General features: G+C 42.7%; 1 protein-coding gene and 1 long non-coding RNA gene across 13 annotated transcripts in view; one reads left to right on the top strand and one right to left on the bottom strand.

The window, feature by feature from the left end:
- Positions 1-3,842: 3,842 nt before the first annotated feature.
- LOC145518686 (uncharacterized) lies at positions 3,843-6,220 on the bottom strand. The gene is made up of 2 exons (XR_014063146.1): positions 5,474-6,220; positions 3,843-4,784 (listed from the first exon to the last, which is right to left on the bottom strand). It is a non-coding gene; the product is annotated as an uncharacterized LOC145518686 (long non-coding RNA).
- Positions 6,221-6,455: 235 nt separating this feature from the next.
- CDC14B (cell division cycle 14B) overlaps positions 6,456-12,364 on the top strand; it is a 123,821-nt gene continuing 117,912 nt past the window's right edge. For all 12 annotated transcript variants that reach the window (XR_014063005.1, XM_081523304.1, XM_081523405.1 and 9 more), the window contains exon 1: positions 6,456-7,069. Coding sequence is in view for 11 of the 12 variants with exons in the window: in XM_081523304.1 (XP_081379430.1) it covers positions 6,910-7,069 (160 nt within the window). In the remaining variant the exon portion in view is untranslated. The remainder of the gene's footprint in view (positions 7,070-12,364) is intronic.

The raw sequence follows: 12,364 nt of genomic DNA, 5'->3' as shown, positions 1-12,364 counted from the left end.
TATTCCCATCTCTTTCAGTATTTTCCACAGTTTATTGTGATCCACACAGTCAAAGGCTTTGGCATAGTCAATAAAGCAGAAATAGATGTTTTTCTGGTACTCTCTTGCTTTTTCGATGATCCAGCGGATGTTGGCAATTTGATCTCTGGTTTCTCTGCCTTTTCTAAAACCGGCTTGAACATCTGGAAGTTCACGGTTCACGTATTGCTGAAGCCTGGCTTGGAGAATTTTAAGCATTACTTTACTAGCGTGTGAGATGAGTATAATTGTGCAGTAGTTTGAGCATTCTTTGGCATTGCCTTTCTTTGGGATTGGAATGAAAACTGACCTTTTCAGTCCTATGGCCACTGCTGAGTTTTCCAAATTTGCTGCCATATTGAGTGCAGCACTTTCACAACATCATCTTTTAGGATTTGAAAGAGCTCAACCATAATTCCATCACCTCCACTAGCTTTGTTCGTAGTGATGCTTCCTAAGGCCCACTTGACTTCACATTCCAAGATGTCTGGCTCTAGGTGAGTGATCACACCATCGTGATTATCTGGGTTATGAAGATCTTTTTTGTACAGTTCTTCTGTGTATTCTTGCCACCTGTTAATATCGTCTGCTTCTCTTCGGTCCACACAATTTCTGTCCTTTATTGAGCCCATCTTTGCATGAAATGTTCCCTTGGTATCTCTAATTTTCTTGAAGAGATCTCTAGTCTTTCCCATTCTATTGTTTTCCTCTATTTCTTTGCATTGATCGCTGAGGAAGGCTTTCTTATCTCTCCTTGCTATTCTTTGGCACTCTGCATTCAAATGGGTCTATCTTTCCTTTTCTCCTTTGCTTTTCGCTTCTCTTCTTTCCACAGCTATTTGAAAGGCCTCCTCAGACAGCCATTTTGCTTTTTTGCATTTCTTTTTCTTGGGGATGGTCTTGATCCCTGTCTCCTGTACAATGTCACATCAATGAGTAGCAAAAAAGGAGAAAATAACTTGGGAAAAGATATACACAATGCATGTAGCAGCAAAAAATGATTACTATCAAGAATATGTCAAGGGACTTCCCTTGTGGTCCAGTGGCTAAGATTCCACACTCCAGTGCAGGGGGCCCGGATTTAATCCCTGGTCAGGGAATTAGATCCCACATGCCTCAATTGAGAGTGCCCAGGCTGCAACTGAAAAAGATCTCACATGCAACAACTAAAAAAAGGTCCCGTGTGCCACAACTAAGATCTGGTGCAGTCAAATAAATTAAAAATATATATATCAGAACTTCTACAAATCAGTTTTTTAAATTTAAACAATATAATAGGATAAATAGGCAAAAGAAATCAATCGCTTCAAAGTTAGAAAGCATAGTGCACAAGATTACTCTCCCTTTTGACACCAGCTGCCATTTTAAGGGGGTCCAAAACCATATATTCAGGTTGGATAATTTGTTAAAAGGACTCATGGTAGGCGTGGGGGGTGGGAGAGAGGCTCAAGAAGGAGGGCATATATGTATACATATAGCTGATTCACGTTGTTGTACAGCAGAAATTAACACATTATAAAGCAATTATACTCCAATTAAAGATAAAAAGGACTCACAGAATTCAGTGAAAGCTGTTATACTCACAATTACAGTTTATCACAGGGAAAGGACTAAAATCATTAGACCTTAAAAATCTTGAAAAGATTTAAATGAGCCAAGGGAAAAAAGCACATAGGGCCAAGTCCAGGAAAGTACCAAATGTAGAGCTTCTAGTTGCCCTCTCCCCGTGGGCACTGTTTCTTTCCTGGCATCGATGGTGATCAAAGGCATGGGGTACTGCCAACCAGGGAAACTCATCCAAGCCAATATCCAGAGTGTTTACCGGAGCTTCATGGTTAACGCCTCAGGCAGCTGACCTCGGTCTCCAGAGGTTAAGCTGATACCACATAACTAAAAACTTCTACCATAAATTGTATTTTTAAAATTGAACAAATATTCCTTATAACACTGTATAAATTAAAGCTGTGCAATGTGTTACTTTGATACATATATATAATATGGCAGTTGTAATGAAATTTATCACATTCCATTATTATAGTACAACATGTGTGTGCTTAGTTGCTCAGTTGTGTCTGACTCTTTGCAACCCCATGGGTTGTAGTCCAGCAGACTCCCCTGTCCATGGGGATTCTCCAGACAAGAATACTGGAGTAAGTTGCCATGCTCTCCTCCAGGGGATCTTCCCAACACAGGAATCAAACCCAGGCAGATTCTTTACTGTCTGAGCCACCAGGGAAACCATGAATACTGGAGTGGGTAGCCTGTCCCTTCTCCAGGGGATCTTCCCAACCTGGAATCGAACCTGAGTCTCCTGCATTGCAGGTGGGTTCTTTACCAGTTGAATTACTGCAATACTGTTGTTTATATTCATATACTATGTATTATAGTATATGAATTATTTACTATGGCTTGTTTACTACTTGCAGCAGGTTTGTACATTTAAACATCAATCTTATCCTCTCACCTCTCATGCCCTGGTAACCACCATTTAGCTTTATGTTTGTTTTTTAATGAATTTGACTATTTTCAGTTCAGTTCTCTAAGCTCTGCCAGTTCAAGGAAAGACAATCAGAACCCTGGAAAATGTCTGGATTCTGGCCTCAAGCACTGCCACTGCCACTTATGTGGGTCCCTATGTCCTCACTGTGAAAGGACAGCCTTGCACCAGATATTGTCAAAGGTGCTTTCAGGCTCTAAAATTCTATGATCAATGGTCAATCTGAAAAACAAACTAGCCAACCAAAAAAGGAAGCTAAACTACATTTCCTGTGGCCAAATTCTCAACAGCCCAGAGTTCAGCTTATTGAACAGTAGGAAGAATTAATTTGTTCAAGAGACGTGTTACACTCAAAACAATCAGTGAGTAATAGCACTTTTCTGCAACTGTCTAAACACAATCTAAAAACAAAATATGAACTTTGATGTGTATACTTCACATGCTATGGTGTGCTTAGTTATTGAGTTGTGTCAAACTCTTTGTGACCCTATGGACTGCAGCCTGTCAGGCTCCTCTGTCCATAGGGATTCTCCAGGCAAGAATAGTGGAGTGGGTTTCCATGCCTTCCCCCTCCAGGGGATCTTCCCAACCCAGGGATCAAACCCAGGTCTCCCACATTACAGGCAGCTTCTTTACCAACTGAGCTACCAGGGAAGCCCAAGAATACTGGAATGGGTAGCCTATCCTTTCTCCAGAGAATCTTCCTGACCAGGAATTGAACTGGGGTCTCCAGCATTGCTGGTGGATTCTTTACCAGCTGAGCTATCAGGGAAGCCTATGCTTCACATATGGACTACCTATTCCCCAAAATGGAAGATATTTCTACATAATTTCAAAGTGTAATCATGTAACTTCTCTCCTAATGATGTTACATATAATTTTAATGTTTGTAAAATGTGAAAATGCTTAACAGTATAGTTATTGGTATTTTTAACTTTTTTTTTATTGAAATCATGTGTATTTTATTTGAGTTTCTAGCCTGAACATTGTATTTAAAGGTGAGAGAAAATAAATTGATATAAGTGAACTTCTTGACATCTTAATCTTAGCCTGACATTTAGATAAGTCACTCTCAAATAAACAAAATGTCAAAGAATACTTGAATTTCTTTAATCTAAGGTGCCAACTGGACAACTCCCATGTATCTATTCAAAACAAGACCTACTCAATGTTAACCAGATTTACTGTGATATTTTGCGGTTTATACAGATATCAAATCACTATGTTGTACAACTGAAACTAATATTATATGTCAATTATACCTCAATACTGTTGCCAAAATCTTGGCTCTCTGTGCACCAGTGCCAAACAGAAATATGGAGACAAGTTACGGAGAAGAAAGAAAGAATAGCTTTATTACTTTGCCAGGCAAAGGGGGAACACAGTAGGCTAGTGCAAGAACTGTGCCCCGCTCCCTGGTGAGTAGAAAAAGGTTATATAGTCAGGAGTATGCAATAAAGATCAAGGCAGTAACAGTCTTGTATTCTTTCTTCTGAAAACTTTCAAGAGGGTTTGGCCACTGACAAGCAGGGTCTTAGATGGTCCAGTTTCCTAATCTTGATAAGCCTCAGTTCAGTTCAGTCGTTCAGCTGTGTCCGACTCTTTGTGACCCCACGGACTGCAGCGCGCCAGGCCTCCCTGTCCATCATCAACTCCAGGAGTTTACTCAAACTCATGTCCACTGAGTCAGTGATGCCGTCCAACCATCTCATCCTCTGTTGTCCCCTTCTCCTCCTGCCTTCAATCTCTCCCAGCACAAGGGTCTTTTCCAAGAGTCAGTTCTTTGCATGAGGTGGCCAAAGTATTGAAATTTCAGCTTCAACATCAGTCTTTCCAATGAATATTCAGGACTGATTTCTTTTAGGATGTATTTGTTGGATCTCCTTGCAGTCCAAGGGACTCTCAAGAATCTTCTCCCAACACCATAGTTCAAAAGCATCAATTCTTCAGCACTCAGCTTTCTTTATAGTTCAACTCTCACATCCATACACGACTCCTGGAAAAACCATAGCCTTGACTAGACAGACCTTTGTTGGCAAAGTAATGTCTCTGCTTTTTAATATGCTGTCTAGGTTGGTCATAACTTTTCTTCCAAGGAGTAAGCATCTTTTTAACTTCATGGCTGCAGTCACCATGTGCAACTAAAATAATGTCTGTCAGTTTCCACTGTTTCCCCATATCGATTTGCCATGAAGTGATAAGCCTCTCTGGTCCTTTAATCTTGCTTGATGTGGTCTCCTGGCTCTTCCTCCTTTCTCTAGCAACTGTTCTGCCATTTGGAACGGAGAGAAAGTCATGGAGGCTGGAGTCTTGCCTATAAGAAATAGGGGACATAAAGGCCTCCATGCCCAGGAGTCCCACAGGGCTCTGCTCGGCATCAAGACAACAAAACAAAAACCAAGACCTACTCTTGTAAAATGACAGATAGTCTTAAAAAAGGGCAGCCTTTCTATCACTGAGTCTCAGTTCCATGTGAAAGGCCTCCTCTTCTCGGTCAAAACAGAGGAGGTGGGATGGGAGGTTTCTGCTTGTCTAGGCTCTGTCTGCGCCAGTACTGCACAGCCTCCCAACTCTCTTGCTTCTTTGCTACCCTTACAGACAACACGCAGACCATTTTAAATTTAAGGCCTTCCCTGACTGATTTCCTTATGGGAAAAAGGGAGAATGAACATGATTTCTAAGTTTCAGGTCTAAGTGGCAGACGTCTAGTTCCAGACTGTTCAAAAGCCACTGCTAGGCAGACAGGGCTTTCCCCCAACCCCCATTCCTCCTAATTAGTAGTGCTTTAGGTAAAGGCCTTCAACAGTAGAAGTCAATGCCCCTCTGGGAGGTACTTCATGGAAATTTGCATTTCTGAGCAGCTTCCTGGGCAACTGACTCAAATTCATCTTTTTCTTCTAGAGGCTGGCAGCAATTGCAGTGTAAAACGTTAAAATACTGGTGAAAAATTAGGAATACTTGCAAGATGTAGAATTTGGGGGTACGAAATCTAAATACTGCCCTCCAGTCTTGTCAACCTTTTCCATGCCATCACGGAAATTTAAAGGCCTTCCAAAATGAGCTTTGGTTAAGTTCCAGAAAGACCAGGCATTATTTAACCCAGTAGGAAAAAAAAGGGGGAATATAATTCTACAGTTTGCCTGATAAAAGGTAAAGGATTAAATCCGTCACTTGCTTCAATACTTCAATATTGATTTTACTTCAGTATTGAATATAGTATTGTACCTAAGGACGTGTCAATACCTTAAGTTAAAACAAAAACAAAAACAAAACTTGGCACCTGGCATGCATAACTACTGAGTCAATTTGGATGCAGGATTCTGAGATGAAGGACTTTGAGGTGCAAACCATTATGGCATATCGTTGTTTCTACGGTCGATTTTTTTGGCTTCTTATGAAGTCCTTACCTGGTCTATTTGAATTGTGGGCATAGGTCAGAATACAATAAATAAAAAGAGCGTAGGTGACTTAATAGTTACTAAGTTCTGAAATCAAGTCTACCTTAAGTCTAATAATAACAGGAGACAATTTAAGGAGATCATACTCTTCCAAGCCAGTAGCCATGGCAAGAGCCCCTTTCACTCGGCATAATTACAGGGAAAGTGAAGAAATACTTAAAATATATACACATGCCAAAGAACTGGAGTTAAGTTGTTAGGCTGTGTAAAGCTTCGGTGACTCTCTAAAGGAAGTTAGGAAGTGGGGTCTAGGCACACTGGTAACACAGAAGAAGCAGATAAGTAGAGGAGGTTGCCGAGGGTCACGAGCACACTTTTATCTTTGATTGGCGGAACCACTCAGACTTTTCTTTATGGCGTCACCAACTACCTGCCGGTAGAAAAGCCCCGTCTACGTGACGTCACGCCCCGCTAACCAATGAAAGGCCCCAGTCTGCGGGCCCCGAGGAGGTTTGTGGGCCCTTTTTTGTGAATGAAGCTCCACGGAACAGCCCTCCTGGGGTCCCCAGGAGCCGCGGCCCGCTGTGCTCTGGCGCCTCGGCTGCAGCGTCCGTGGCCGCGGTGGGCGCGCGCGGTTATCCCGGGCAGCTCCAGCCGCTGGCGGCAGCACCTTCGTCTCGGCCGCGCCAGCGGGCTGCGGGCACCTGGGGGCGGGCTGGGGGGCGCCGGCAGCGGCAGGAGGCGCTGTAACGAGGGCTGCTGCGCGGGTCCCGCGGCGGCCGCAGGAGGGAGCGGGGCAGGCGCGGTGGGCCAAGCCCCTCCTCCGGCTCTCGCGCGGCCACGTCCCGCCGGGCTCCGCCAGCGCCTGCCGTCGCCGCAGCGCCGCTCCGCGCCCGCCGCCCCGAGCGCCCGCGCGCGGGGTTGGCGGGGGCTTCGGCGGGCTAGTGGGCGCGCGAGGCCATGGTCGTGGTCCCCTGACGGGCCGCGGCCGCCTCCATGAAGCGGAAGAGCGAGCGGCGGCCGAACTGGGCCGCCGCGCCCCCCTGTTCGCGGCGGTGCTCGTCGTCCTCACCGGGAGTGAAGAAGAGCCGCAGCTCCACGTCGCAGGAACTGCACCACCTGGACCGGCAGGACGATCTGTACCTGGATATCTCCGGTGAGCCGGCAAGCGAGAGCATGGCGGGGCGCCCGGGACACGCGGCACCCGGCTCGGGGGGTCCTAGCCCACCCACCCAGGGCAGTAGAGGCGTCTCCCAGGGCCCGACTGACACGCCTCCACGCCACCCCCTAAAAACACTAGTCGGCCACACCCCCTTCAGGAGCCTGGCTCTGGGAGCGCCCCCCAACCCCGAGTTTCCATCTGCGTTTGTTGAGAGCTGTAACTTTCTCTGTTTTGCATCCTCCTACCCCAGCAGGATGGCCCGAGGGTCACCTTTCTAAATTGCTGGCGTCTGTTCGGCGCCTCGGGATTTTCCTAAATTCGAGTTGATACCGCCTCCTGGGTTGCAAGCTCGGTTGGCCCTTAAGGAGTCTGAACCTTCGAATCACTCCAAAGGATTCCCCGAGCGCGCTAAACGCGCCGGCACCGGAGCTGCCGTGTTTATTTGGCGTTTGCTAAACCTCCGCTGCTCTGTGGGAAATCCCGTCTGGGGCGGCGTTCCTCGGCCGGGCGCGGAAACCAGATCCTCGCCCTGGTCCTCGCTGCACTCGTGCTCTCCCCAGCGCGCGCACTAGCACACCCCCAGACCTCGGGATAATTCCCCTGCCTTGCTTCTGGAAGGAATGTCACGTTGATGGCACTTAAACCGTTCAGTGTGATGAATGCCCAGAGTTGTCACTTGTGAGAAATTACAGGTAGAAAAGCAGCCGTTTGATAGCTGCTTTATTATTAGTGCCTCTTCTACAATTCTTGAAGACTTTATAAATCCAATTTGGGAGCCGTAGGGTTTGCCAGGATTGACCCTGAGGCTTGTGGAAGGCGTTGAATGTGATAGTGTATGTGAAAACGCTTTGTAAACAGCCCAGCTTACTCTACATTTTGAGGGAATTTTCAGTCTGTTTTCTGTGGCGTGGAGTGTGTAAACCTCGGTGGGTAGGGTTTTTATTGATGTAAACTGTTTCCCGCCCATTAGCCTTTGATAAACCAGGTGAGCTGGAGTGGTCAGAACATTAATTTAGAAAATGTTCAAACACAGAAATTTATTAGAAATGTTTTTCTAGATTAATGGGCAGTTGGAAACTAAGGTCCGTTTCACAGAAAGCAGAGTGTAGAGCGGAAAGGTTTCTCGGCGTTGAATGAGAGGCCCCCGGGGACTGGAGGGAGAGGGAGGAGGCAGGGGTTGCGGTAAGTCCATGTCTTCACTGGCACCTGCCCAGCTCCACCTAAGCGCCTGGCCCTGTAGGAGGTGAAGCCCTCTTGCTTAGGCTGCACCCAGGTCCCATTGGTGTGCACTGCCGAGGAAATGGCCCAGATGAAGGACCCACACAGTCCTTATGTCTTGTTATGTATACCTCTTCGAAGGACCTTGTTGAATAGCATTTGATTTTAGGACAAGTAACACTTACATGGTACAGAATTCTTAATTCCAAAGGTAAACAGGAGTATTATATAGAGAGAAAAGTTGGTCTCAGCAACCGGGTGTGGAAACCTGGAGGCAGTTTACACTGCTCGTCTTTTGTGAATCCTTCTAGAAATAGGTTGGCATGTTTACATGTATACATTCTCTACCCAAGCACCGCAGCATACAGTACATTGTTTTGCACATTGTTTTCAGTGTTTCTTAGCAAAAGGATTGTTCTGTATTAGTACGTGTAGAACTGCCTCATTTGGTTTTAATTACTGCTTAGACCAAAATAGATATGAAGTATAAAACCATAAAGTGGGATATGTGGATTTAAATGAATACATATATACCTTTAAATGTCTATGTTTAAAAGGAAGTTTCTGTCAGCAAAGTCATTGGAGTAAATTTTCCTTCTCCTTTATGGGGAAAAAAATGCAGTGTGGCTTGCTCTCCTGAGGTAGTAATCAATGAATTAATGTCAGAAAATATCACCAAGCAGAATATTGAGGCAAGAACTGGTACACCATATATAATTACAGTACTCTTATTTAGATTACAAGCCAATTTGTTTTTCCCTCAGTTTTCTGAAAATAGTGCATGCACATTTTTAAAGTCAAAACAGATATGTAAATATAATTAGTCTCCCTTTCTGGTAACATCTTCTTTCCCTTCAGTTTTCTACTCATATTTAAGTTTCTGCAAATTGTGCCATACCAGCAAGAGTGGTTCTTTTTTTTTGTGCTCCCCTCCCCTCCCCCCAAGAGTGGTCTTTTTAATGGCTGCATATTTTTGCATTGTAGGGCTTTCCTGGTGGCTCAGTGGTAAAGAATCCGCCCCCTAATGCGGGAGATTTTAGTTTGACCCTTGGGTTGGGAAGACCTCCTGGAGAAGGAAATGGCAGTCCACTCCAGTATTCTTGCTTGGGAAATCCCATGAACAGAGGAACCTGGTGGGCTACAATTCATGGGATCATAGAAGAGTTGGACATGACTCGGCAGCTAAACAACAAATTGTTGCATTGTATGGTTTGATTGTCATTTATTTAATGCTAATAAATAAATGGTTATTTGGAGGTTTTCCAGTCCTTACTGCACACAGATAGCATCAGAGTGCTTATCTACCTACATGTGTGACTGTGTCTGTAAACGTGAAGTGGCCAGGCCAAATTTGTACAGTTTTATCCATTTGTGAGCGAACTTTTAGGGCAATTATGAATAATGCTGCTACGATCATTCACATACAAGTTTCTGTGTGGACATTTGTTTTGAATTCCTCTGGATATATACCTAGGAGTAGAATTTCTGGATCATGTGGTAACTCCATGAACTGCCAGACTTTTTTCCAAAGCAGCTGTACCACCAGCATTCTCACTAGCAATTATCAATTATTCCACATCTTCACCAATACTTGTTATAGGATTGTGAAGATTCTTTCCCAGTGGGGTTGGTTTGTAAACATTAATGTACATTATTCTGCCCTCTCTGCCTTTAAATATATTACTTTTAATTTTTTTAAAACTTTGGTCCCTTGACATTTCTGTTACGATCTATTTTATTTGTAAGTTGAATTCCCATAGATCCCAGGGTATTTCATGTGTGTACATTTAACATGGAATGTTTAATTCCTATTTTTTGCTCCTCTGTCCTTTGTTATGTGGTCACTATTTGTCTGGCCCACCTCCTTGATAAACTGGGCACTATTCTTAGATGGAGCAGATTGACCCAGGTTTTATTCCTAAGCAGACCCCATCAACCTCTCATTAGCCACTCAGTTCTTGCTGTATGCAATAGCATGAATTTTACCTGTATTCCTGCTGCAGTTTCAGTGAATCATGTGAAAGAAACTATATACATTAATGCTAAAGAGAAACTGAGTAAAGATAAGATCCTAATGAGTTATCAGTTAGGAAGCAGGAGGAAGAAGGGAAGTGAGAAGGGCTTTTAGTTGAATTTGGAGCTAGGTATCTAGATGAGAGAGATACCCAGGGAAAAAGTGTTGGACACAGTCAGGCTCTCTCTCTCTCTCTCTCTCTCTTTTTTTTTTTTTTGGCCACAAGGCTTGTGGGATCTTAGTTCCCCCACATGAATTTCCTGGACTGCCAGGAAATTCCCCACAGTCAGGTTTTTTATTTTCCTGTGAACGTCCTTGAGGCTAGAAATCTGAATCTTTTTGATTGCTATGTATTCTTGTCCCTTAAATAGGACCCTCCATAAATGACATAGCACAGTTCTTTTCCTCTCTATTAATATAGAAACAAAATTTAAAGACTATAACATTACTGCATAATCTCTGTTTGATAATTTATAGGATGTAATAGTTGGTACACATCTTCAATTTATTTTACTTTAAAATTTTTTTCCAGAGTAGTAGAGAAAATTGACACTAATTACTGCCTTAAAAGATATTCTTGGTGGTTTGTCTTAAATTGAAGAAAAATGTGTTTCAGTGTCTGCCATTATATTCTATTGTTTAAAGAGTGTATTGTAACAGTAAATAATTTTATTGGAGAAGCTCTAATTGAGGTCAGGGTTGTTATTTAAAAGCAGTAATTAATGGTGTATTGGATACTCATCAAATAAAATTGAACAGATACAGCACTGGTCCTCCCCCCTTCTTTTTAGGATTTTAAAAATCATGCTAGATATCACTAGACAGGGAAAATTTATTCATTAGTTCAAGAAGAATTTATTGAATGCTTACTGTGTAAACTAGTCATGCATATTCATTGTTTGCAGTGATAGAAGCATAGTTTTCTTAATAGAAAAGGAATGCTGTTAACCTGGGGCACTGATTAAAGAGGAAATAATTTTTCTTCAAGAGTTTCATGTACTAGGTTACTGAGTTTTAGTAACTGAAACTCATCAACTGTAATGTTCATTTTTCTTCTTATTCATGACAGGTCTATACTTACTCTGTGCATAGTGTGAATTTATTTTCTTGATTTGTGTACTTGCTTATTTCTTCAGCATCTTTATTTTTGATGGTATCATGTTAGTCATCTGCTTTGAGTCTAATTCTTAGGCAACAATAAAAAGGCAGACACTTAACACAGTTTCAGTGTTGCTGCCATATAGAGTGTTTGGGCATAAAGATGAAGGGAAAGTAGAATAACTGGGTTACAGAAACGGTATTAATGCTAGGAGTTGACAGTCAACACAGATTAACTGCTCTGTGCCTTAGAATGAGAATGGATTTCCCCAAATTTCATTAGGGTTGGAGAGAGCTAGAACAAAACCACTTTGTGGCCTTTTAGGATGGAAGGAAGGCACTGGTGCATACCAGTGATATTTCTTGGATATTTCTGAGATAGTCTTGGGGGAACTCTGAATTAGACTGGACTGGTGTTTTCTGGAAGATTTTCAAGAGATTATCTAGAAATTTCACAGTTGTCCATTTTTCCCTCTGAGGAACTTAAGATGTAATTTTGGCCAAATTGATGGCAGCTTCTTTTTGGGAAAGTCTTGATTACCTGCTTTTTATTCTTTCTGACAGATAAAGCTGCTTCACAGTTATATATAAATGATTTATTGAACATCTACTACTTATTCCTCTGCTACTTTGGCTAGTAGATGATGCAACATAAATAGTATTTATAAAGTTGAATTTAGAGAGATGAATAACTATCTAGTAAACTTGGAAAAATAAGCAAACCAACTACACAATTCAGGTCCTTCTGAGCTCATGCTATTAGGTTGGTATGAAAGTAATTGCAGTTTTACATTGTTGAACTTTCCCGCTTGATATTGGACTATATTCTTAAATGTGGTTATGTTATACATCATTTTAATGTACATTTCTTGCTTTTTTTTTTTTTGCTAATGACTTATTACTTGCTGTTTATTTTATACTGTGGAAATCAAAAAGCAAATTTAAGTGATTTTCTTATT

This window comes from Giraffa tippelskirchi, chromosome 1 (genome assembly GCF_054371585.1).
Source record: "Giraffa tippelskirchi isolate mGirTip1 chromosome 1, T2T-mGirTip1v1.2.pri, whole genome shotgun sequence".
NCBI lineage: Eukaryota > Metazoa > Chordata > Mammalia > Artiodactyla > Giraffidae > Giraffa > Giraffa tippelskirchi.
This window is presented reverse-complemented; position numbering and strand designations above follow the sequence as displayed.